The sequence below is a fragment of the Ochotona princeps genome, chromosome 10 (assembly GCF_030435755.1).
Source record: "Ochotona princeps isolate mOchPri1 chromosome 10, mOchPri1.hap1, whole genome shotgun sequence".
Taxonomy (NCBI): Eukaryota; Metazoa; Chordata; class Mammalia; order Lagomorpha; family Ochotonidae; genus Ochotona; species Ochotona princeps.
The window spans coordinates 59,844,112-59,870,613 of NC_080841.1; the positions used below are offsets into that span (position 1 = coordinate 59,844,112).

Below are 26,502 nucleotides of genomic sequence, written 5' to 3' on the forward strand. Positions count from 1 at the left end.
GTTCATAGGTGCAGTTCTGAGAATAATTACTTTTCTCCCTTCCTCTCCCTACCCTGCAAGAGTACCTAAGATCAGGGGACATCTGTCAATCTGAGGATCTTATGTTGTAAACAATTCAGATGTGATAGTAATATGGTCGTGTTCTTAGCTTGATATTCGAATCAAGTCTAGCTCTGTCCCCCAGTGAGGTGTATAACCTTGAATGTCTCCAGTCACTTGGTCAACCTTAGTTTCCTCATCAGTTATTGCATTATTGGCAGGAAACCCTGCTGCTTTTGTGTAGTGACAGAGTTGCAATGTTATTAATTGGTTGAGTCTAAATGGCTTTAAAATTGCAACAAAATGCTGTTGATGTATTGCTTTAGGTTTCAAGATTGTCTTCCTCCATAAATCATATTTTCTCCACAGTCCAGTTACTCTTAGGTATATAACAATATGTTGTTGTGTTGCACTAAAATAAATTGTATAACTACTGTACTTATAATTCAGTGATTTTTTTTTGTCACCTCTAGGAGTAACATTTATTTAGCAAGGAGAGCAGTAAAATGAAAGGTGAAATAATGTTAGGAGGGTGTTACTAGACACCTGAAATAATAAGTAGTTTTGTATTAAGCTTTCCAGCCGAGATTTAGTTACTTATGGTGTTAGCCTTATTGAAAGAGCAATTTAATGCCCACAGGTTAAATTCCTGTTTTTCTGGTGGCTATCTTACACTGAATGCATTACTTGACTGTAGGATGTCCAGCTCATCTGTACCCAACTGTATTCCCTTGGGCCTTTATCTCCATTTTTCCTCCATGTTCATCCCTGGTGGCAGGTGCATTGGACTATTTTCATGTCTACTGCTGCTGATTCTTGTGCTTGAAGCGATACAGTCATGGCATGCACCTATTGACAATAAGGTGAACTTTCACATGCTCTGCTGCAAGTGTCTAACTAATTCAGTTCTCACAATCATGCTGTGAGAAGATGTAGCTGCAGGGAGTATATATGACATGACCAAGGTCATGTGATCATACATGGAGGCAAGGCCCTCTTCCTTTGTCTGTGTTTGAGGACAGTGGGGAGGATGTGGTTACTAAGCCCTTGGTGTTTGTTACCAGTTTGGTACACCTTAGCTGTCTGACCTAAGCCACTCTGCTTTACTTTCCAAGACTGTTCCAGTGGAAACACCTGTGGATGTGATGTGTCATTTTTAGAGGATTGGTGACATTGCTTAGAATCCTCCAATAAGAGAAATCTCCATGATGATTCTTGTTAGAATCTTAAAGCTTCCTAAAAAGTAATAAATGTCATTAGTTGAAGTTCCACGGATAATCTGCAGGGGTTATCTAATTGCCACAGAATCATTTTCTTGAAATTAATGGGTTTTAACTGATATATAACAGAAAGAAAGATGAACAGGAACTTACAGAAAAATGGACGAGGTTTACAAACAGAGCAGTACACAAATAAATGTAGTAACTATTATGTAAGTTTATTGTAATAAGTGAATTACAAATTAAAATCATATTGAAATGCTACATATTTAATAATTGAAGCAGAAATTCAGAGAAGGAAAAGAAGAAATTAATATTGTTAGGCGTGGAGGAGCATAGATGTTCATATTCCCCTGGTGAGATTGCAGATGGGAACAACTGGGTAGAGGGCATTTTTAGTAAAATCACAGATACAGTTGCTCTTGACTCAGCAATTCTGCTTCTAGAAATTTCTCCTAAAGGCATATGCACACAAGATGCATAAAAATTTGTGTCTTTCTGCAGTGTTATTTATAACTGCAGAGGGCTGGAAAAACTCTGAAGAAATTGGATTGGATTCCATCTGTTGATTTCAATATCCATCTATTGCAAACTGTACAATTGTTGAAAAGAGTGGGGGAGCTCTATAAACTGACGTGGGAAGCTCTCCAAAATATGTTGAATAGTAGAGAACAGTAGGTGTGGTATGATGTCTTTTTATTATTTCTATTATTAGAGATAAGGTACATAAGAGTGTGTGATTGCTCGTATTTTTGTAAGGATTTTCAGGAAGATGACATAGTAAATGAACAAGAATGATTCTTCCTGTAAGGAAGTAGAGCAAGCAAGGCAGAAGAAGAGACTTAGAACACTTTTTAAATTGCTCGTTTTTTTTCCTTTTTCTTTAAGTGAATATATTATGAATTCAAAAATAAACATGCATTGCTCAGAGTAAAGGGCTTTTGTTACTGAGAAGGATCTTAAAGATGATCTCATCAACCCCAATTATCTTGCCTCTGAGAAGTTGAGGCTTAGCTGTATTAAAAGGTCTTTCAGATCTTGCAGCATAGGTTGGCTTTTAAAACCACAATCTTAGAATCCTGTATTTAATGCTTTTTTGTGCATAGTTATATCCACACTTCAAGGCTGTTTTCTCTCACCAGTATCTCTTATCAGGGCCATCCTTCTGGGTAGTTCTGGAAAGTTTTGGTGACCTTACGCACTGCACCTGACTTCTTACATGCTTGGTGCGGTCTGAATGTTCAGACAAGCGTCACTTGTTATCAACACTCCGGGTTCTGTTATTGAACTTTCTTACCATCTTGTGAGAGTGCAATATGTTTATTTTTTAATTGGAGGTGGTAGGGTTTTGATAGTAGTGATTTATTTAATAAATCTATTCTAAGGCAGTTTATTGCATTTCATGTCGTACCACAAGAGCAGGGAATCATGTTATGGGAGGTTTTCAAAAACCAGTTTTTGCTTTATGAATGTGTAAAAGTTCTTTTTGGGAGTTTGTTGCTTGTAACACTAATTTGAAGATTTCTTTATGGAATTTATAGCATTTACTACACAGATTGCCAGGTTATTTTAAATGCTTTCATGTCTGTATGACTTCAACAAATGCATCATGTTGCTTAAAAGTTTTTGTTAAAACCATGAATATTGCTTGCAGTAATGTGTTCCCTGATCCCCAAAAAGCTATTACATGGGAAATAGCTTATGAATCCCAAGACGTTTGGTAGTGTGGGAGTATGTTTACATCTTTTTAACTCTACTTTCACTTAAAACAAAAAGTATGTCTCCACTAAGCACAAGTGTGTATATGATATCAACCATAGGTTGCCACTTAAATTCTTTGATTAACCTTCCTAATATGTAACATCAAAGAGGAGTGAACTGTAGAATTATGAACAGGAGTGAACAGGAGCAGAAGTGCCTGTGCTAGAGGCTCTTTTATGGAAAATGTTAAACCTCTAAATTCCTTTTTTGCCTTGAGGATCACTGCTCATCCCCGTTTCTTAGCATAGTGGGTAGCACATGGCCAATATTCACAGCTTGTTGGGTGGCATCAAGCTGGATCCCATCCCCTTCCTCCAGAACCCTTCACTGCCCCATTCTTCCAAAAGGGAGCCCACACCCCCCCTGCTCATACTAACTGATTACTTTGGTTTCTCTGTCTATCCCTGTACCAATCTCATATTATTCTACTATCTTCTATAGTTCAGAATCTTTTTGTCTAAAATGTTCCCATATTCTTTATCCTTTCCTGTGGTTGTGGATTGGATTCTTTTGTTCTTTCAATTCAATATCTTATTCATTTTGACTGGTTAATGTGGTATGACTGACTTTTGTGTACTTACCTCACATCCAGTAACCTTTCTAAGTTGTCTCTCTTAGGAATAGTTTGTATAAGATACAAATAATTTGATTCTTGAAGGTTTGGTGGAAGAAATGATAAAGCCTAGCATCAGCACCATTACACTTGGCATTTTCTTTTTTTTTTTTAAGATAAGTTTATTTGGTCACAAAAATCTTTGAAATCCATGCATAAGGTTTTGTTGTTGTTGTTATTGCTGCTTTAGTTCATCTTTTCCACAATTTTTTTGAAGTATCCCTGGACATTAGAAATATCTTTATCTTTTTCATCATTTGAACTAGCTGTGTTTGGATTTCTTTTCTTCAGAATGTGATGTTATTCTTTTTTTTAAAGCTTAATCTTTTTTTTGTTTTTTTAATTATTATTATATTTTGGACAATCTTTACATAGTTAATTAGGGTAAAAAGGTTCAAGGGCTATAGGGAAGTGCGTAAGACTATTACTTCCATATTGTTTCCTTCATGTATCTGAGGTAAAGAGGGTTATTGAGGGAGAGGCCCAACCCAGTTTCCCACCCACCCCAAGTCGCGGATGTGGGGCATGCTCTGAGATACTTGCTTGAGTGGTTTTGATAGTTCACCAGTCATGAATCGCTGCCAGTCTTGCCACGGCAAGCATGATGAGGTCGTTGAAGAATCTACTGGTTGACACAGTCCATCAAAGAGACTCCGTTTGCCCAGTATTTTGCTGCCAACATATAGCTGAGGTGGTTGATTGACTTGTTCTTTCTTCTTTCTTTTCTTTGTTAGGGTTCTGAGTCCACCATTTCAAATGGGGAGATCCCCAAAGAAACTTTGAGTTATTCCCAGACCAGATTCTTGTATGTACTAGCAAGCACAGGGCCTGGCACAGTCCATCACCACAATCAGCTGGTGCTTGCAATTGTTGGGTTGGGTCTGTTTTCAGTACCGACTTGCACTGGAACCAATGTTGCAGTCCAGCCTGGTTCTGCCCAACGTATGCTCGGCTCTCGAGCATAGACCAGTGGAAGCTGCAGCCTAGTCAGAGCGACCCATAATAACCCCCACCAGGCCCGCCCTCTACCCTGGTTTGCCAGTATGTGTAGCAGACTAGTCCAGTCTGTTCCCCATCCCATTTGGCTCTCGTATATGTCGATGGGTATTGAAGCTTAGTTCCATCTAACCAGCTCAACTATCCAGCCCTCATGGATGTTGTTGAGTGCCTTTCTGTCTAGCCACCCCAACCCCTGTCCTAGTTTTCATGCCCTCCCTCAGGAGTAGTAACCTAGGAGGGAGGAGCTCATTATTTCCCTCCCAGGTCTCTCTCAATCCCGGTTTATGCACTCTTCGGGTGGTTCTGTGGTTTGACTTGACAGAGTTACCCCCCAGTGTATTTGGCATTTTCTTAAGTATGAATTTATTGCCTTTAGTGATTAGAAGTTTTTTCACTGTTATCATTTCAGTTTTGGTAATGTTAGTATACTTCCAATATTATCTGTTTTTGCTGTATTTAAAATATTTATTGTCAGATCATATGGTCAGATTTTACTTGTTGATTGTGCAAATTTCTATGGCAGCATTGTATTTTTTTAAAAATAAATTTGCAAAAGCAAAATGCCTGAGATTTTCCATCCACTGGTTCTCTCCTCACATGCCTATAAGAGCCAGGATTTTGCCAGTCGAAGCCAGGAGTTCAGTTTGGGTCTCTTGTGTGGGTTGTAGGGAGTGAACAACTAGAATTATCACCATTGCCTCCCAAGATGTGCCTTGCTGGAAAGCTGGAATGGAGAGTTGAGCTGGAACTTGAGCTGCTTACTGTGCTATGGATCCAAATGTCCCATGCATGCCTTAACCACTGCACCAAACATTCGCTCCCATGAACTGGTTTTCAGTGGTTGCTATTATTTCTACAGTAGTTGCATTTGTCTTGAATTGGTGTCATTCCATCCACCTAGTTTTTTTTATCTCATGTGTATCTTCAGTCTTCATTTGTTATTATTGCTGTTCTCACTGGAAAGGAACCTCTGTAGGACTAAGGATTTTGATATCTTTGATCCACTGTCATAGCCTAATCACTGAAAACAGTGTGTGGTCCGTGCAAGAATCTGGTATGAATTTCTCAGTGTATCTCATGCAGAATTATGAAGTTGGACTCAACCTCCATCTGACTCTTTAGCGTGGAGAAGTGCACAATTCCTTGTGGCTTTTCCCCCTGATCCAGTTCTAAGCAGGTGGCAACCTGCTTTGCTGTTTCTTTGTTTTGGTGCACTCAGTTTGTCTGGCCGCATGTTCACAGATTGGACAGCTGTCTGGATCAGGTGTCCTGTAGTAGTCTCCAGGTATTCAGATTGTCTTGGGATTATTAGTGATCTACTGGGCTTCTCAGCTCTGACTTTTAAGGACCTTTTTTTTGTTTGTTTGCTTTTTGTTTGGAAATTTTCTTCTGAGTTTGGCTATGTAATTGCTAAGATTTATTCCATCTAGTATCTGAGCAGAGGCCATCACCTGGTTTCTGAACTTTGGAAATATGGTCCTGTTTCTAGCTCCTTGTTTCATTCTGGAACGAAATGGTTGCTTATGATTGATTTTTTTTAAAAAGGCTGAAATAGATCTTTCTAAATCATTTTTAGTATCTGAAAAACAATGTTTGCTGTTGAAAAGTAAGAATCCCACCTGCTCAGCTTTCCCTAATTCACTGCTCATTTTCTAGGTTATAAGATTTTTTTTTGAATAGTTGACATTTACATGGTGTTAAATTTTGTCCTGATGAAATATCATTTTCCTGGTATATAATATTTATAATTCAAAAATAACATGTTGAGCATGACCCCAAAGAAAGAAATATGTTTTGTCACACTGTAAGTGATGTTAAGTCGCATATAATTCTTATTCTAAAAGATAGTTAGTATGGCCAGGTTGGGTTTAAACAAAATTGACTTCTTTGCTTATTTTTCATTTTTTTCTACACCATCCCTTGAATGCAGAAAGAGACTAACTCAAGAATGAGTGAAGGTATAAAATTCGAAGATCTCTACCTTATAGATAATAAAACTGAACTTCAGTTGAGGATATGATGTAACTGGAGATTTCAAAAAGGGAGCATTTTAGCAAATACTATGAATGAGAAGAAATGCTTTTGTGTTACTGTTTTTGCTGCCCTGCTTGTGAACTTCTGGAGTGCCAATACCCCTTCCTAAAGCAGAGAGCCCTGAGGAAGACTGGCTTCAGAATAGATAGACTGAGTCCTAGTTCCAGCATTGCCAAGTGAAGTCTTTGTAATGTTGCTTCATCACCAATGCCTTGACTGATGTCATTGACTGTGTGACCTCTGTGGGTGTACAGGGAGTTTTGATTGTTTTAAAATCAGTTTGGGTTTGAAGGGAAAGAGATGAACTTCTGATCAGAAGAGTAGAGCCTGGCACAAGTGCCTGATAGAGCTGCTCAATGAATTATGGAATTTTCTGCTAAAGGAGTGAGAGCCTGCCCATGGAACATGAGCTCTGTTGTGCCATGTTTCCTAGATACATCAGGATCCTGGTTTTGCTGATTTTTGAAGATTATTGTATCATGTTTCCTTTCCAAGAGAGGTTGAGCTAAAAGCTAAGTAAGTTCTTATTTACACATGCTGTTTCAACATTTAATAAAGTAAATGTTCTCTGAAGCAAAGAAGATCACTGTTTGCTCTCCAGTAATTCCTGGAATGATTCTTTGTTAATTCCTGCATCTCTCCCTGTCCTTGCCTTTGACATGCTGTGTTGAGTTTCAGGTTATTGCTCTTAGAAGCTAAAACTCAATAAAGCTGGGCCAGAAATGAGTGTTTGGCACAGTGACTTAAGTTCGTACATGAGATCAGAACATGTGGTTTGAATGTCAGCTTTGAATCCAGCTTTCTGCGAATGTAACCTGGAAGGCATCACACAATGACTCAAACACTCGAATCTCTGTCATCCGCATGAAATATCTAGATGGAATTCTGGACGGCAACCTTAGAAATTGTGGGTGTTTGGGGAAGCTACTCGTGGGTGCAAAATCTCTTGTCCCCATCTTTCTGTCTTTCAAATAAAATGAAAAATAATTTTAGAAGTTGAATCGCTGCCTTGTCTATCTTTTATTGTCCCAAAAGGTAGCCCAAAGACTCAGGAAACATGAGACAGAACAGTGAGTAATTTTTGGATAAATTTCCCTTCCTTGTTTTAGAAAGTGTCATTACCTTATTAGTGATATTAGTTTAATTGTTAAAGAATAATTTGTTAAGGGCTGAGTGTTGGCACAGTTTTTAAGGCCATTGCTTGAAATAGCTCCATCTGACATGAGAGTACCTAGGTTAGAGGCCTTGCTATGTTCCAAGATTCAACTTTCTGCTAGTGTGCTTTCTGGGATATAGAAGTAGTGTCTTGGGGAGTTTGGATCCCTTCCAGCCACATGGGAAATTCTTCAAGGGTACGTATAAGCAGGAAGTTGGAATTAGAAGTAGAGCTAAGACCAGGACCAAGGCACTCCTATATCAATGTGGACAACCCAAGTGGAGTCTTTACAACTGACCCAAGTACCTGCCATATGTATAGTATTCCTTAAAGGAATTCCACCCACCGTGAAAGAAGAGCCTTTATTCCTGTGTGTCTTATAAGAGAGAAATACTTGTATAAATTGTTCCCTTATCCCATGCCACAGGCATGCAGCATCAGACCACCGTGTTTATTTCTTGCTGAAAAGAGGCCCAGCTGCTTCTAGACGCTAGATTAAATCAGGATTCTGATGGCAGAAGAGAGCACATGACTGTGGGAAAGTCTCCCACATGCTGAAGAAAGTGATCTTTGGGTAATTACCCATTGTCTTGATTTTGTTCTTAAAATATGGCAAAGATGCTATGTTTTCCAATAATGGTTACTGAAATAATTTCGTGACCATGGTCAAAACCATGGAAAACTCAAAAATACCTAAAGAAAAGTGTAGTAATGAGTCTCATTTTGATATTTTTGATTTTGTTGTATTTCTTCTTATCTTGCATGTTTTATTTAAATGTAATAATTTGGGGTATCTTTTTGTTCTCTTTTCATCTAAAGTCCTAGAAGTTATTGTTTTTCCTTACTTTTTTAACACACTATACACAATGGCATGTCTGCACAGCATTCCATGAACTTGGTCGTGTTTCATGTCATTTTCTATTGGTGGATGGAAGGTTGTTTTTTTTCTTTTCTTCCCATAATTATCATCAGTCATTGTGCTACAAGTCTCAATATTAACAGTTTTCCAGTTTCTAGGGTCATTTTTGTGGGATAGGTTCCCAGAATGAAATCGTTGTGTCAAAAGACATGAAAATTTTACTGCCAAAAGGTTTCCCAAAAGAGTTGTCTCTTTGCGCTGCCAATAGTCATGTTTTCAAGTGGAGCTGCTTTATGTCAATTCATTTTTGTCGTAAAGGAATGAGTGCTCAGCCTCTTTCCTTTTGGGCCTGTAACAATTGGAACTTCTTTGAGAATAAACCCCAATAAAAGCTAACATAATTCTAGCAGTTGTGGTTTGACGATCTCCCATGGCAGCTTGTTGCACATTTTAACAGCCTAAGGGGTGTTGTTTTTTGTTTTCTTCTCCTCTCTCCTGTTTCTCTCTCTCCAGATTTAAAATGTGTTTTCCTGGCTACAGTTAAACCTGGGTTTTTGTTGTTCTGTCTTTGTTGATTAATGAATATAATTGACCCCTGTTGTGTCGATTATATAATCCACAGCAATTTGTTTTTTGTGTTGAAGTTGTTTTCTGAGCTGTCACAAAGCCGCCTTACAAAGAGAGCTCATTATCCACCCAAAGGAAAAGAATTTTAAGTAATGCAGTGAATAAAGGTCCCTAAGAGTAGGAGGAGGAGAAGTCTATATTGTTCCAGTGTTCAAGGAAATGAGTGAATTCTGAGCGCTGAGTGCTTAATGATAGTTTAGAGATACCCAACTAGAAATCATCATATTAAAAATGGCTTTCCCTAGCCTAAGAACTGGATCCATAGAAGGGTTGGGAATGACACTTTCTGACAAGGATTGGTTATGAAAAACCCAGTTACACGCCTTTATGTCAGGGAAGGAAAGGGATGACTTCTATGTTGGAGAGGTTTGTCTGAGCAGATACTGATCATAAAAGAATATCCAAATGCCAAGCTGTTCTGAAAATACTTTGTTGTTCATCCCTCTGGAATTTTCCTCTCTCTGTCCTCTTTCCATGATCTTACGAAGTCTTCCACAGCTCACATTTGCTAAGAAAGGAAGCAAGACAAATCTGGACAGGGCTATTGGGACAGAGGAAATCTGGACTTTGATATCAGTTGGCCAAAAATGAGAGACAATTGGGATCTTTGTGTTGCAGGCATTTAGCTTGTCTTCCAGAGGTGTAACCTGAAAATGGCACCTCTTTGTCTTCTTCATTCTCCTTGAAGAAGAGAAAGGGATGAACCACAGAAAGAAGAAAACCTTGAGTGGCAGCTTGAAACCCATTAGTAGTTGTGAGTCTGAATTACTGCATGCGTCAGAGGGAAGCCTTAAAGCTTTTCTGTTTATTTTTGGGTTTTGTAGCTGAGAAAAGTTGGGGCACAGAGGATTTAGCTTACTTTTACCTTGGTCCATCCAGGTACCCACAGAGCTGGGTCTGAGTCTCAATGGCCTCTTCAGTTTCAGTTACCTGTGCACTGTTAGGTAACTTCTCACCAACCCAAGGTGAGGTATCTGAAGACAGTCTTCTGTTTTACACAGGTGAGCATGAGGACACAGAAACTGCACCCAAAGTACAGGATCCTGTTGTTAATTGTGATGAAACTCACCTTCTGTTAACTTTGTTGGGAACATGCTTTGTTATTTTGGGGGGAAATAGTCAGAGGGAACTTAATTTGTTTGGTTCGAGAAACATGTGATGTAAGATCTGTTTAGCTTGGGGACAATGCTGGAGTAAAGATTTAGGGAGAAAGGTTGGTAGAAAAATTGAAGAATTGGAATCTCACAGCTTGGTGACTTCTTTCTGCCTTCCTGCAAGGAAATGAGTCTTTTGATTTGGGCACATAAGCGCTTGGGCCATCCTCTGCTGCTTTTCCAGGCACATTTCCCAGGAGCTGGATGGGAAGTAGAATAGCCAAGACAGGTGGCAGGCTCACCCAGGACCCCACAGCACTGGCCCCTAGAATGCAAGTCTTAAGAAAGAAGGCCACCTCTGGTGCTCAGAACAGGTCAGAGATCAGTCTCTGGGCCTTGGGAGACAGCTGCTTTCTTTGTTAAATGCCCCCCGCCCCTTGCATTTTGCTTACTTACTGATAATGATACTGTCCTGTCCTTCAGCACACACATGGAGGTAGAAAGCAACTAGTGTCCTGAAATTGTTTTGTGAAGAGTTTTAGTTGCTCTGTGACTGTGAGGTTTCCTGAAAATGTCTCCATGTCAGGTGAAGTTGCAATTGCAGAATTTGTGACAATACAGAGAGAAAAAGTTGGGGGACTTGGGTCAAAAATAGTCTTAAGAATCCCATAGAGATTTATTTTATATACACATCAACCCATAAAGAGTACACAAGGTGAGGATTATGTGTGACAGTTTGCACTTTTTCAGTTCATCATAATTAGATGGTAGGTTTCAGAATATTTTTAACATCTCACTGCCCTTTTCCTGGCATGCTTGTTCAGTGCAGCTGCTCCCCTGTCAAGGGGTATTCTTGTGCCTAGGTCAGACCTCCCTTGTTTATGACTCAGAACTGTTTTCTCCCATCTCCTCCCAAATCTTAATATGTTGGAGAAGTGTTTATTGCATGATCCATCCTACCTCAAAAATGAAGAATGGAAGGGAGAGAAGAAGGGAAGGAATTAAACAAATCACTTGGATAAGACCTGTATCAAATTGACCTCATCTTATAGAAATAGTTGTTTTTCCTCCCCTGCCTTCCCATCTTTAGGGGCTGCTTCATCTCCAAACCTCCACTATTCATTTGCCCTGTGCTACATCTGTTGTTTATGTTTTAAAAATCATTTCTCATGATGGTTTTTATCAGTAAAATCTGACCATGCTCAAAAACACTGAGAACAAACTTTCCACCATCTCAGAAAATTTACTCAAAGGAGAGTACTCTTTATCCATTTCCTGTGAAATGGATTGTGGGACTGTGTTTTGTGAATACTCCCCACCTCAGCTCTTCTCTCCTGAAGCTAGTCTCCCCACTGGCAGATGCCACTGGGGCTGTACAGGGAAGTTGGACCCTTCATCTAGTCTCAGGAATGATATCCCTTATCTAAGTGTAGTGCTTTACATTTTGCAAAACACTTCATTTGACTCTCATGAAATTGGAAGCGCTGGTAGATGCACATAGGTTCATTCTTGGGGACCTGGAGTAGTGTCTCTTCTCTCAATCACTGACACGCTTGAACCTTGCTTATTTGTCTTGGGTTTAGCTTAACTCATGGGGTTTTTTTTGTCTGTTTTTTTGTCTTTTGCAGGTTTCTCTGGCCAGGACTTTGACTGGGCAGATTATCACAAGCAGCTTGGGGCAGAAGAAGCCCCTCCCTTCTGCTTCAGAAATGTAAGACGCTTCCCCCTTCCTTCTTCCTTTTATTGTAGACAAGTTCTTTGCCATAAGTTTTATATGTTGCATCTGTTTATGGAGCTTGTATGGAGAACTGCCGAGTTCCTTGTGGGATCAGAAAGCTTCCATTGTTTTTATAAATTCCTCCTTTCAGATGATGTTTCTGTAAGGGTGACGCTTGGATAAGGTTGACAAGATGACTAATCAACCAACTGTTACAGGTGTATTATCTCCAACCAGTTAAAAATTGGTTTCTGTTTTCTGAATGAGTCCAAGATGTTCCTGATTAGTGGGTGGTTCTCATTGTAGTGATTGTTGGATTGACTTCATCATCTGAGTCAGGCAGTAGATGGACAAGAGATCCTGCTTCTACACCCTGTTGTCCAATAGTGACACACACTCCTTTTCACCTCCCATTAGTCTCTCAGCAGCCATTGTGTGGCCAGCAAGTCGATCCCACAACAAGTGTGGACTTCTGGTTCCTAGCTGTGAGTCTTCATTAAGGAAGAGAGAACAAATTTTGGTGCAGAAGTAGCCACAGATATATATTGTATTGCTATGTGCTCTAATATTGAACAAGCCTGTTCCTGTTTAAATAGTCTTACTTTTTTTTTTAACTTTAGCAATAATTATTTCTAGTAAAGCATTCCTTAGTTACTGTCACTTATCTGATTTGGAATAATTTTTTGGCATAGTAATAAGATTTTTGTGATGCATAAATAGCAATGAGTGTGTGTGTGTGTGTGTAGTTTTAGGAGGTGAATTTTAGAAAAAAATATAAAATTATTGGTTTAAGCTTCATCAATTCTAGGAATTATAAAAGGGGATATGAATTATAATCTCTGCTTCAGAATGAGGCAGGATGGCAGACCTAAGTGTGTTTAACATCCATTTCTGTACTGAAAATCAATTTCTTAAGCTGTAGGTAGGACTTTCCAAAGCACCCCCAAATCAAAAGCTTGTTTCCTGAACATGGGCTCCTAGAGTTGCTGATTCATTGGCACCCCAATAGCTGATCTGTACTGCAGGAGTAACAACATGGAAAATTAGAGAGGAAGGGTTTGGCTTCGTGGTGAGATGCTCAACACTGCTTTTAAGTCAAAATCCAATGTTGGAGAATTAAGGAGGTTGATTTCTGGGCCAGTTTGCTCTCACGACTGCAGAAATGATTCAATAGGAGCATTGGACTTCAGGACTCAGTGAATGATTAAATGGCCCTTCTGCTGGATGACATGCTATGTGCACAAATGCAGCTTGCTAGCATTGAAGAGCGTGTGATGTGTGTTCTGGTCATCTGATAAGGAGACCCAAGGATGACCAAGCTGTTACAAGGATAAAGGCCGTTTGCTCTTAAGGCTCATGAAGTTCAGTGTGCCTTCCTTGACTCTTCACTGTGTTGGGATCAGCATCTCAGAATCTACACACCTGCCTGTCTTCCATTTAGGGTGGTCGAATTTCTTTGTAATATCCTCAAATCAGTTTGCAAGTGTGCTTTCTACCTGAAGAGAGATATTCCTTCCTTCGTTGTTTAGCCTGGGAGGGAAAAAGCCACGCATCTCCCTTTCTTTCTGTATTTCAGGAGTTATTTCGTTTAGGACAACATAGTTGCACTAAAGCTTCTGTTCTGTAGGTTCCCGGTGCCCTGTGAATCCCCTTCCCCAGTCTCAAATGACTTTTAGCTGTGGAGCAAGTAGTCAAGTCCCCCCCCCCCACCCCCATGGCCTCGGAGCTTTTTGGATTTCGCTACCAAGATCAAGTCTGTTTTAATGACTTTGCTGGTGTATTCATCAGGAACGCCTTTGTTTCTGGCTGGCTGTTTATTGAATAGGAAGGATTGCTGTTGTTTGCCTGTTGGCATATGCATTGCATTACTGGTACTTTGCTAAATCGTTAGCTGGCTCCAAATGCTGTTTAATGGGATGCTTATTATGAATTCATTTTTTAATCACACATCTCATGTGTACCAGAGGAGAGCCAGTATGGAATTGGATGTGTGGAAGACATTTCCCCAGGGCTGTTTAACAATCAGAGGCAGTTAGGAAGTGGATTGACACAGGCAAATGCTCAGTAAAATAAACTCACAGGTAGCAGTTTTGCTATTGATCCTTTATGAATTACCCTCAAGCAGTGAACTGAAACAGAAATAGGTTATGTGGTTGTAGCTTTCCCTTATTAAGTAGGATAAAATGTGTTTTAACTTACTTAGAGGTTTTTCATGCTGCCTTTTGAGTGGTATTATCAGCAAGATGCTCAATACATAATATGCTTGAATGAGGCAGAGTGTCTTGCAGAATACATAACCACTTGGAATATCGTGGGTTCTTATTTCCAAAGAAATCTAAAGGAATGAAGAAAATTGACTCTTTATGTGTATGCATATTTTTTCTGGGCTATCTCATATTATTTTTTTGAGTTATGTGAATATCCAGGATACTTTCCATGAGTCGCATAATGATGTAACCTCTATTACTTACAGGATACTGTTTATTTTGGTATGTGTATTTTAAAATACATATACTCATGTAGTAACACATGAAATTATAATATGTAACTGTCAGTGGTTTGGGGAAATTTCCTTTTTATTTTAAAATGATATTAGAAGGGACTTTTGTGTCCAGTCCTGGCTAGTAAGAACATGTTAAATTCATCTTCCGGCATATGATAGCCTTAAAATCCATCAACGTGTTACCAAAAGCAACTACATAAAAGCTGCTGAGAATGAACAAAAGCAGGTGCCTTCTGAAGGGGAGAGGGCTATTATAATAAAGCAAAGCAAGGGGGTGATTGTTGCAGTTTTTAACCTGTGGGTAGCTAGAGTTGACCACTTATGGGATGACTGAGTGAGTGACATAAAACTCAGTCTTTCTGGCCTGATGAACCAGATTACAGAATTTTGGTAAACGACAGGTATTGAAAAGTGAGGTAGATAGGCAGGAGGGTGCCTGGAGCATGCTCCCAAATTCATTCATAAACCCTGCCTAGTTTTGTGCCATATGTGTGCCACATAGACTCAAATCAGCTAGATAAGAATTAAAGAACTGAATGAGGTTTGAGCTGTTCCCCAAGGCTGAGTTTTTGCCTTGAGACTAACTATATTATCAATTTCCTAAAATAAATACAGTTACTCTGTTGGTTGGACTATTATACAATCAGGAATCTGACAATGCAACATTATAATGTCCACGTTTTAATCCAAAGTTACCGAATATATAAAGAAATTGGAAAACCATTTATTCTCTAGAGGAAAAACAATCAATAGAATCCATACACAGCATGAGCCAGATGTTGGATTGCCCTGACAGTTCATATGTAGAAGGACTTGTTACAACTAACCTTGATGATGTAGAATAGGACTTCTTGAAGTGCAATGAATAGATCAACATCTTCAACCTCGTCTGGAAATTTGTTGGAAAAACAGATTCTCTTTTCACCAGTAATCAGCTTTGGATATAGCCAAGCAGGCTGATTTTAAAAGACTTGTAGGTGATTCTAGTATAGCCCAGAAATTGGGAGCTATAGACGTAAATGAAAATGTTCATATAATGAACAAAACAGATAAGAAGTACTAGAAACTGGAAAAAAGAGAAATTTTAGAACTAAAAAATACAATGTAAAGCAAATTTACTGAAGTAGCTTGATAGCAGGATGAATATGACAGCGTCTGTGACCTTAAATGTAGCAAAAGGGTGTTTGGGCAGCAAGAAAAGAGTTGGCTTCTTAGTAATCTGAGAGACAATATCATTTGTAGTTGGAGACCTATTAGGTAAACACTGACAGTTCATCACAGACTGTAGTTGACAAACACAGGAATACTGTTTGGTGTCATTAGTCAGCAGTCAATAATTAAATGACTGAAGCACAATGGAAGTAAAAGAATGGAGATACCGCTAAGTTCCTATTAGGATGGCTAAATTTTCAGAAACTGGCAATACTGAGCACCAATGAACGGAAACTCTCGTAACTGCTAGTAGGAAGCCAAAATACCTTAGCTTCTTGGGAGACTAGACATCCTTTAAGCATATGCTGCAGCAGTCTACTTCTTAGGGCAATGAAAACTAAGCATTGCAGGTTGAATTGTATTTCTCTAGATTTGTATGTTCAAGCCATAAACCACCTCCCTTCCTGCATCAGAATGTTAGAGCATGATTGTTTTGGGGGATACTATTTTCCAAGATACAGTTAAGATAAAATGAGTAGGGTAGGGCCTTATTGCAAATCACATATGTCCTTTTAAGAGGATGAGGTTTAGACTCAAACACACACCAGGAACACCATGTGACACAGGGATTTGATCTCCATCTATATTCCAAGCACAGAAGTGTTAGAAAGAACCAGACCCGCCACATGTTGATCATTTCTACCTGCAAAACTGGGAGAAAATAAATTTCTGTTGTTTAAGTTGCCCGGCATTTTATATTTTATTATGGTAGCCTAAGAACATTAATCTACCTAGGTGCACACAAAGCGCACTTGTACCTGAATGTTTATAGCACGACACTGACAATAGTTCTGTATCTTTTTACCTGTCAGTATATAGATTGTGGTATAACTAGAGAAACTACTCAGAAACAAAATAGAAGAAATTATTTATTCACTCTATGACCCTGGGAAAGCTCAATGTACTGTGGCAAATGAAAGGAGCTACATATAGAAGACTGAATTTACGTGACATCACAGAGTGAGAAGACAGTATTGTGGGAACAAAAAGCAAATGGATGCTTGCCAGGAACTGGGTGTCAAGGAAGGCCTGACTTCTGAAGGGCCAGTGCAAGGAATGTTAGGGGTGAAGGAGCTGGTTAGTATCTTGATTGTGGTTATGGGCACATGGACAGTCCAATGGCTCTATACTCTTGAAACCCCCAAGAGTACAGCTTACTTGTAAAATGTTTAAAAGCAGGTTTTAAAAATACAGATAAACAAAGAGAAAAAAACACAGCACAGAAGGGAAACAGATTCTCGTTGAGACTTCAGATTTTAGCAGACATGGAGTATAAGAAATGCTAAAGAATGTCCTTCAAATATCCTCTTAAAGGAAAACAATGACCCATAGAGACTTGATCCACTCACTTTTGTACCTTCAAATATGTGTAAGTATAATGTTAGCAATGGATACAGAAAGAATGATGTGTATTTGAGTAAACCTATAGAAGGAAGAATGAGCATGAAACCAAAATTGGAGAATGTACTCCTGGTTCTGTTATTAGGTAACCACCATGTGTCCAGCATTGTGCTAATTTTTGGTATACAGAAATGAAGACTGCAAACTTCTTTCCTTATGACTGGTGAGGAGGACAAACATTACTACTAGGTTAAACGTGCATTCCTCTGCACATGGCTTGTGTGCGCATGACTGTTGTTGCTCACGGCCAGACCTGTTGCTTCTTGGTATCTTGTTGTGATGGCTGCTGGCTCATGGTTCTCCTTCTCTTTCAGACATCATTCAGTCGGGGATTTACAAAGAACATGAAACTGGAAGCTGTGAATCCCAGGAATCCAGGAGAGCTCTGTGTGGCTTCCGTGGTCAGTGTCAAGGGCAGGTTGATGTGGCTTCACCTGGAAGGTATGCACAGCCAGTTATCCTTTGGAAGAAATGTGGGTGCATCTGGGAATGGCAGGCTATGTCTCGGAAGTGTTCCTCTGACTTCCCTTTTATTTCAACCAATTTTAAATTATTCAGTGTTCTTAAATAAGTGAAACTAATCAAATGTGAATTCATTCAGAGGCTCTTAACTAATAATTTCATGAAATGAGATGCTGGTGAGATAATTATGTTTGGAACACAGTGGTCTTTTTTTTTCACATCTGTGATTATAAAAGCTAATGTCACAATTAAATTAATGTGAATCACTATAACTGGTATTTGAGGTCTTGGTTATCATGGGAATAAAATTACATATTTACATTTCCAATGTGAATAATATCCTCCACTTTGAGTTCTTTTGTAGGTATTTAATTTTTCCTTAAAATATTGAGGATGTCTTTCTGTCCGTAGTAAACAGAATTTCAGCTTGCTTGTTAAGTGATGTGAACACTATTCTTTGCAGCTTTGTTTTATTTATAATGGTAAAGAAAATTCACAGAACAAATTACTTTGTCAGCAGAACCTTGATCATATTTTGGATTTAAGTGAAGATCATATGTTCCAAATGTTGTACTTGATCTCCTAGTTCTTCCTATCTTTCCTTGGCCTATAACACTGTAACTTTTTATTGTGCTAGTTATTTCAAGTGTATATGCAAAACAGGGAGAGGGATATATATTTATTTATGTTAACTTTCCCAGTCTGTAATTTAAATCTTATAACATGCTCATATCACTATTGGAATCAAAAGTGTGCACAGCAGGTCGAAGAGCTGATAGCAGTAGCTTCCCCATCCTTACTTTCTTAGCAGACAAATTCCTGGGGTGGTCTTAGAGCAGCATGCAATTAATACTATAGTCCATGAGCGTGGGAGAGATAGACAACAGCTCATTCAGCTGATCCCATTGTGTTGTTTATGCCTATCAAATAATGTGAAATGCGACTATGGTTTTGTGTTTCAGTGAAACAAGTGGAGAGTCTCAAAAAGTTGATTGATAGTTTTTGTGTGTTTTAGTAGTAGGACAACCTCTGTGTGGAATTAACCAGTAAGAAAAGCACAAGCAAGTGCTGGTATTTTTTATAGTGACAGGAATAGAACATGACTTTTTTTTTCTTCACTACATGTAGAGTTGAGTTAACTGTGGTATTATAAACCACACCCCTTTGCCTTCAATGTCATGATACATGTAAATAGCAGAATGTTGGAATTGTGACTATGTACTATTATAAAATACAGGGAAAAGGTGTGAGGAGAGAGGAAAGGGAGGAGTACAGGGAAGCCTTATACCTTCACAACTGTAGAATGGAAAACAAAACAAAACAACATGTGATTTCTAATCACTAAATTGCTATCCAGCATTGTCCTAGGCTGTATTAATGAAGTTGGACTCTTGCTTGTATTATTAATTCAAAAACAAAAAGATAAAGTTAGAAGCCCATGTTTTATCATGATAGTTTACTGCATTATGATTAAAATTCTTCGGCAGTCATTATTTATTTAGCAGTTTGTACTTTCAGGGTGTTTTACAGCTGTTAATTACCTAACACAAACATCAGTAAGAGTGTCTCGAATTTTATAGACGGAGAAACTAGCTATGCCATTAAGATCTGCCTGGGGTTCAATTTCATTACTCTTGACATTTTCTCTGCTACTTAATTCAGCAGGCCCTACAGCCTCCCACTTGTGAAAAAGAGTGATGAGCAACACTTAGTGTACATTCAACATTTTTGACAGTACTTCCTAATGCTTGCATAGAAATCAAAGTCAGCTCACATCAGTTCTATTTTCTATGCCCGTGATTGCTTGCACCATGTGGTAACAAAAATTCGTTAGCATTAGGAAACAGAGCAGAAAACACATTGTCCTTTTTTTCCAGACCATACTTATTTAGGAAATGTGTTATTGACAGTCTGTTGAATAGCACCTATCAAATATTATGCATGCTATGTATGTTGAATATTATCTGATGTACTTGACCATCAATTCTGTCACTTAAAAAAAGTGTATTACACTCAAAGGAAAATTCTAGTCTCCTTTGTCTTTGGTTTGTGTTTGTTTTTGAACATTACTGACATTTATTAAAGTGACTATTGCACTTAATTCTAGAGTTTTACGGTGTTATTAAATGCATTGTTTTGTTTCTTTGTTCTAAGGCATGCAATGGTAAGGTAACTATGGCTGTTAAATTATTTTATATGGTGATGATTATTCTAACTATAGGCCATTTACTCAGCACTACAGATTTATAAAGTGCTTTATAACAATTTCATTAGTTATTTTTAGGCATTAAATTGATTTAAAGTCCCTTAAACACATCACTCAGTGACCACTTTTAGGTAATTAAAATGATGTTTCTAGTTACTGTTTGACCCATCTCCAAGTCAGATCATCCTTTCAATGTCTAAAAAGGGGCTTTTGTTGAAAAAAGAGCAAGGAATAAAATATGTGAGATTCATGATATTTTAGATGTGCGTTTGAAAAGAATCTTAAGCTTTCACCAACCGGTGTTAGGGCAATTACGTGATGGGGTTTAGCGTTCTGGGATTGATGCTGTGGTTTCAGTTTTGTGGCAAGAGCCATCAGTCATCTCTGTGGTTGTGAACATTAAGAAGTCACTTTCAGCTGCAGCGTCTGAAGCACTGTTGCCTCACACATTGGCTCAGGCATTTCCTAGGGCCGCCTTCTCAGAAACCAAAGACTTCATTCACGTTGGCCATTCTGTTTGCTCTCCCAACTCTTTCATTCCCAGGAGGTTTACATCTTCCTTGGCTTCTCTTGTGAAGTTCACTTGCCCAAATGCCTTTTCCCTGGGCATTTTGCTAAACATAAATGCATGCATAACTTTATTTTGCACCTCAAATGAGACCCAGTAGAATTCCAGCTTGCATTTCCATAATGGGTTAAGTGAACTGGAAAGAGTTGTATTTTGTTTTGTTTTTTTTCGCATGACAGGAGATTTTACTGGAAAAAAAGATTTTCAGAAGATTTGTAAAATAGAGCTAACATAACATTTAGCATCTCAGTTAAGCCTTTTTAAGTGTACCATTCTGTGACTTTAGTGTGTTCACACAGTTGTGCAACAACCATCACCATCTGTTTCCAGAACATTTTTCTTCTGCAAAATTGAAACTTTAAACTTCCCATTCTTCGTGCCCCCTATCCCCGACTGCTCAGCCCCTAGCCACTTCTTTAGGATGTCCTGCCAAATTACTTGGACACAGTTAGGTATCTCATATGAGTGGAATTATGCTGTGTTTTATGAAAATTAGTGTTTCTTAAAAATAAGCTTTTGTGGAATTTGTTAATAATCGTTATGCCTTTACATTTTATACAGTGATGTGTTTATATACAGTTTGCATATTACCTTTCTGATCCTCCCAACTCTGCCCACTTCATCAATAAGATATTAAGACACATAAATTTTATAGTTTTTTTCTAGAAATAATAGTTGTTAAGTAGTAACACCTGTTTTTTTTTTCTTGGAAATGCCAGCTTTTTGCTGTGTGTGCACTCTGATTTTTTCTTTCTAGCTTACTTTCTTTTATGAAACTTTTGATTGCCAGTGTTAGATGATACTAGAAATACGCATGTACTTGATGGTCATCTGAACTGAAAATAGGAACCTGAAAAGAGAAATCTGTGGTCCTCCCAGGCTTTACAGATATTAGAATTTTGTTGAATAGAAAGCAAGAAGACAGTTAATTATGGTGCAAACCAGTGCTTCTCAAACTTGCTGCACATATGAATTACCTGCAAATCTTATTAAAATTACAATATGATTGAGTAAGTATGAAGTGCAACTCAAGAGCCTTTCTTTCTATAAAAAAATTCCTGTGTGATGCCTATGCTGGCAGTTTGCTTATCTGACATCAGGTGGCAAGGAATTAAATAATTCCTTTTTTAAGTTGAAAAAAAAATTCTGGGGGTAGTCATTGTCATCAGAGAACAGTTGGTTGCTGGTTAGAGGACTTTGTTCAGCAGCCAGACACTAGCTTCGCACTCCATCATACGTTTAGCTGGCAACATTTGTCCTGATTACCAGATAGCCATACTTCCTGGCACAGTCTCAGTGTTGCAGGAGGGTTAAGCTGCATCCAGGCTGTCTGGTTTTGAAGGCTTGCTCGCAAGTTTCTTCAATGACACATGCTTCCATCTTCATTGACTAAAAGGAGTAGTAACACAGCCAAAGAAATTGAGTAGCGTTGTTGCCCAGCCTCTGCACAAAAAAAAGTGGATAATTGACTTTGGGGCAACCAATCTAGAGTGTCTGCCACATTTTTCAACATTTGTGTTACAAGTCACAAGAGTCACCATAGCCTTGGAGGGCATGCAAGGAAGTAATAACAGCAGAGGGTAGGGAGCACAGAGCTGACCAGCAGGTTCAGTGAAAAGATTGTGTCAATTCAGGCATGTGTACAGAGACAGAAGGAACTGAGCACACTGGAAACTTTGTTAGAGTGTTTCTGTGCCTTCTAGCTGACAGCTCTCCTTCAGCTGCCTCTCCTCATGTAGGAAGCTTCTGTCCTTGATTATATGCTTGGTTATGATCTTGATTATAATGCTACCATGTCTTGATTGTAATGCTGTGTTGTAGTACCAGAGTGCAAAAAGTGCGTAGACAGAATGTTGGCCATTGACTGCTCCAGCAGTGCTGAATGCCAGCTGAAGGCCTGTGTGTTCCGTGAGAGTCTTATCTATCGGAACACAACGAGACCACTTGGTTACTGGCGGGCCCATCTGGACACATTGTTCTGATCCTATGAAGAAAGGATCACCTTAAAATAAGAGTAAAGAAAGTGGAAAGTGACCTTGAAATAGCCAAGAATCTTTAAATAGTTCTTCACGTACAAAGGTGCTGGAAAATGGAATGAAATGTGACTCTTTTATTTTAAAAAAGATTTATTTATTTGCTTCAAAAAGTTACCGAAAGAGTGAGCTCTGGCACCTGCTGACACTCCCCCAGGAGCTTCATCTGAATCCCCCAAATCGGTTCAGGCATCCATCCTTTGCTGCTTTTCCCGGACCACTAACAGGGGCTTTATTGGGAGCAGAGCAACCAGGTCACAACACCCATATGGCATGCCAGCATCCCGGGTGGCAACTTTACACACTGCACCACAATGCCAGCATGAAACTGTGACTCTTACTGCTGCTACTAATTTCTGGCCAATATAAATTTATCTAAATTTATTCACGTAGAATTGGCGGAAACCTTAGGTAGTTGGCTGATGGGTATAACCCCTAATTTTCTTTCTGTGGGCAATAGTCCCCGCACCCTCTCTAGGAAGAAGGGGAAACACTGCATGTCAAGTAGGTGTCCATGTAAGTATATCGAACGGCACTCTATTAGCTACCTATGGTTTAAGCTGATTTGGAAATCTACGAACATAATAAGACTTAAAGAGCCTGGAGAATTTCTATCTACCTTAGTTAAAAAAGATTTTTTTTAAATGCATTCGATTACCTCACTTCTGTCAGTTAACACCTAATCATGCTTTTTAGGAAATGAAAGCTAAGAAACACAGAAAGTCCTTGTAGAAAAAGATAGTATAATCAAATTTTCTTCATCTCTGTGGTTTGCTCAAAAGAGGTATTTCATATGCTCAATTTGATGTTTGCTAAATGACTTGGTACCTGAGAAGATGCCATGGCAAGAGTCATTAAGCCAGATAAACTCTTAGCTGAGAGGTTTTTATAAGACAGACCTATGTTCTGCCTGTGTTGCTGCAGAGACTCTGCTTGACGGCTGCAGAGAGAATAGAAATGAGCAGACACAGTTGCTTCAAATGATAATGTTTTGACTGGGTGTGAGCTTTCAGTAAGTGGTAGGAGGTTGCAGAGTTATACAATGTGAACGGAATTTATGGATTGCATCCAGACAGAGAGTGAAAGGATGGCTCTATCCAGAATGTAGAATCTTGAAGACTGGAAGACATAGCATTTGTATTAAGACTTGAAGGTTGGATACTTACAGGAGAAAGGTGACACTTCAATTCTTGGTGATTGGAGGGAGATGGGGCCTCTTTAAAAGAATCAGGGACATGGGTTTAGAAGAGAATATGGAATTGAATTAGAAAATTGCATTTTTAAACCATAGATAATATTCTAGGTGAAGATGGTTAGCTGTTAACTAGAAATTTGGCACTGGATTCCTAATCTGAAGCTATAAAATATATGGACCCAGAATGGTTTAAATAATGCTTTTAAGAGTAAAAGGTGTACTAGACCGTGGACTTGGCCTGGACTATGAGAATATTTTCAAGGCATTTCAGAAAACCCTGGCAGTGGAGGATATAAATAGTGATGAAGCGTTGGCGCTGCCTAGGCCAGGGGCAGAGGCAAGCCCCTCGAAGACCGTGTAACCTCCAGCAATGATTGCATTTTCCTGGACGCTGGTTTCTTTGTTTCTAAAATGACAATTGTTCCATTGGTTAGTATAACCTAGTTAACTTACAGCAGTGAGAACCATTCCCAACTAGAATTTATCAGAAGTAGGAGTGAAAGGGCAATCAGAGGATCAAAGAAGGGCACTGTGGAACTCTGGCTCCTCCAGTGTATGCTAGCCAGGCTGCTGGGGCTAGTCAGCTGTGCCAAGGGCTATGCTGCTGGGTTGGCTTGTCTGGTGTTCATGGTGTGTTGGGCATCTTTGGAGGACTTCTAATTAGGCCAGGTGGAGTGGAAACGGAATTGGGATGCAGGCAGCAAACCCCAACAGCAATCGCCCTCTGGGGCCAAAGACACCCTGCTGAGTCTTATGCTGCCTCTTGGCTGGCTATGCTGTGAGCTAAAAGTAGAGCTGTGCAGGTGAGCTCAAGGCCTTGCTGAAGGAAAATGCCAGGGCTTGGTTCAGCAGAATAACATTCCAGCCTCATTTATAAAATGTGAGAAAACACTACCCGTCTCTGAAGATGATTGTTCTATTTGTTAACTATTGGAAAATCACTTAAACATCGCTGTAGACCCGTAGGGAAAGTTTGGAAATGCCTTCTATTGTTTTCATCCTCATTAATGTTCATATTAATTTCTGTCTATAAGAGATGTGGCATGTTCCGTATTCTTGAGTGTTAAGCATTTCAGCCTTTTAGGTGGGGCAGGACCAAGGTTATGATGACAAGTGAGCTTCATTTCCATCAAGTTATTGAGCTCTATTACAGTAATTGCTGCCACCACAGATTATTATGAAGAGAGCTGCAAGACATGACCAAAAAAAAAAAAAAAGGCAAAATCATGTTTTGAAATGGGAAATCTGTTAGAGATTAAAACAGGTGAGAAATTTTCAGTTAGTGGTTTTGTTTTTTAAGATTTGTTTATTGATATTAACTTCATGATGTTGTAAATTGGTGTTGAAGTTGTGTTGAGATTTTTCATTGGAGGGGATGATATTCTGCCAGCTCTACTTTCAGACCAGGAATAGTCTCCCAATGAAACTGTTGAATTTATCTGGACAATAAGATGCTGGACCCTCTGCATGGTCCATGCCCGCAATGAAGGAATCATGACTGGATATGAACTGTACTACTGTAACCATATGGAGGAATGCAATACAGGGGGAGGGTTTTTCGGAGAGGTTGAGGGAATCCCAGAGCCTATGAAACTGTGTCATAAAACGAAATTTTTAAAAATATTTATTTATTTATTTATTTGAAAGGCAGAATTATATAGAACAGGGAAGCAAAGAGGAATCTTCCATCTGCTGGTTTATTCCTTACATGGCCACAGCTGCCAGGGCTGAGCGAGGCCAAAGTCAGGACCCTGGAACTCCATCCACATGGGGGCAGGGACTCATTAATGCTGTGTTCCCAATTCTATTAGCAGGTACCTGAGTTGGAAGCAGAGCACCTGGGTATCATATCAGTGCCTGTATGGGATGTTAGTGTCACAGGTGGAGCTTAATGTACAGCACAATCCCATCCCTGTAGGTACTGTTTTTGCAATTCGAAGGTATAGATAGAATGATACCTCTTTCAGTTTCAGTTAGTTTGAAAGATAAATGTAGCAGAATAAAGGAAAAAAAAAGTGAAAACGATCCAAAGTGTTTATAGGTGGAGAAATATCCTAATTTAAGTTCAGTGAACTTGGCTCAAACTACCAAGTTAATGCTATTAGCAGTCTCTGTTGATATTTACTTTTCCACTGCCCTCTGAAAGGAAATCAAGAGAAAATGAAATTGTCCTATAATCAAAACATACATCATGAACATCACCCTGTGAATCCATGCTGTGTATAGCTTTCGGAAGTGAATGTGTAGAGTTTGTGACAAGCTGTTATGTACAGAGTCCCAACTCTGCATGGTTCCTCATTTCTGCAGGTGCCATTAGGAACGATGGGAAGGGGATACTGTCTGTGTAGTAGGTATTTTGAAACAAGGAGTAGGGGCATAAGGACCTTTCCAAAAAGAAGTATGAACTCTCATTTTCCAGTTTTGAGGAATGCATTACACATTGGAATTTTCCACTGCTTAATTTTCTGATTAATCTGGCTTGCTGTCTGGACTTGGCTACTAGGAGATGATCTTGGAGCATGTGGTGCTCTGCCAGCTTCCTTTGCTGTGTTTATGTTTTACCTGCCCTTCAAGGTTGGAGTGTGGCATAAGTTGCTCTCACATGCTGGCTTGTCTGTGTTCTGGACAGGGATGGTGGAACAGCACTGTGCATTTTCTTTGTCTATCAGTTAAGAAGGTTAGTACGCACACACTCCCCATCTCTTGTTTTGATTGGTTATTTCTTTTTCATTACTTATGGTGGAACGTTTCTTTCTAGTAGTTTGTAATTCTCATCTCCAGGTTGTTTCCCATTTTTGCCCCA

At 39.1% G+C, this 26,502-nt stretch overlaps 1 protein-coding gene across 6 annotated transcripts in view; it reads left to right on the plus strand.

Annotated features, from left to right (window-relative positions):
• SFMBT2 (Scm like with four mbt domains 2) overlaps positions 1-26,502 on the plus strand; it is a 218,236-nt gene that overhangs the window by 139,410 nt on the left and 52,324 nt on the right. For all 6 annotated transcript variants that reach the window (XM_058669504.1, XM_058669503.1, XM_058669502.1 and 3 more), the window contains 2 exons: positions 12,031-12,113; positions 17,550-17,676. In XM_058669504.1, coding sequence (XP_058525487.1) covers positions 12,031-12,113; positions 17,550-17,676 — 210 coding nt within the window. The remainder of the gene's footprint in view (positions 1-12,030; positions 12,114-17,549; positions 17,677-26,502) is intronic.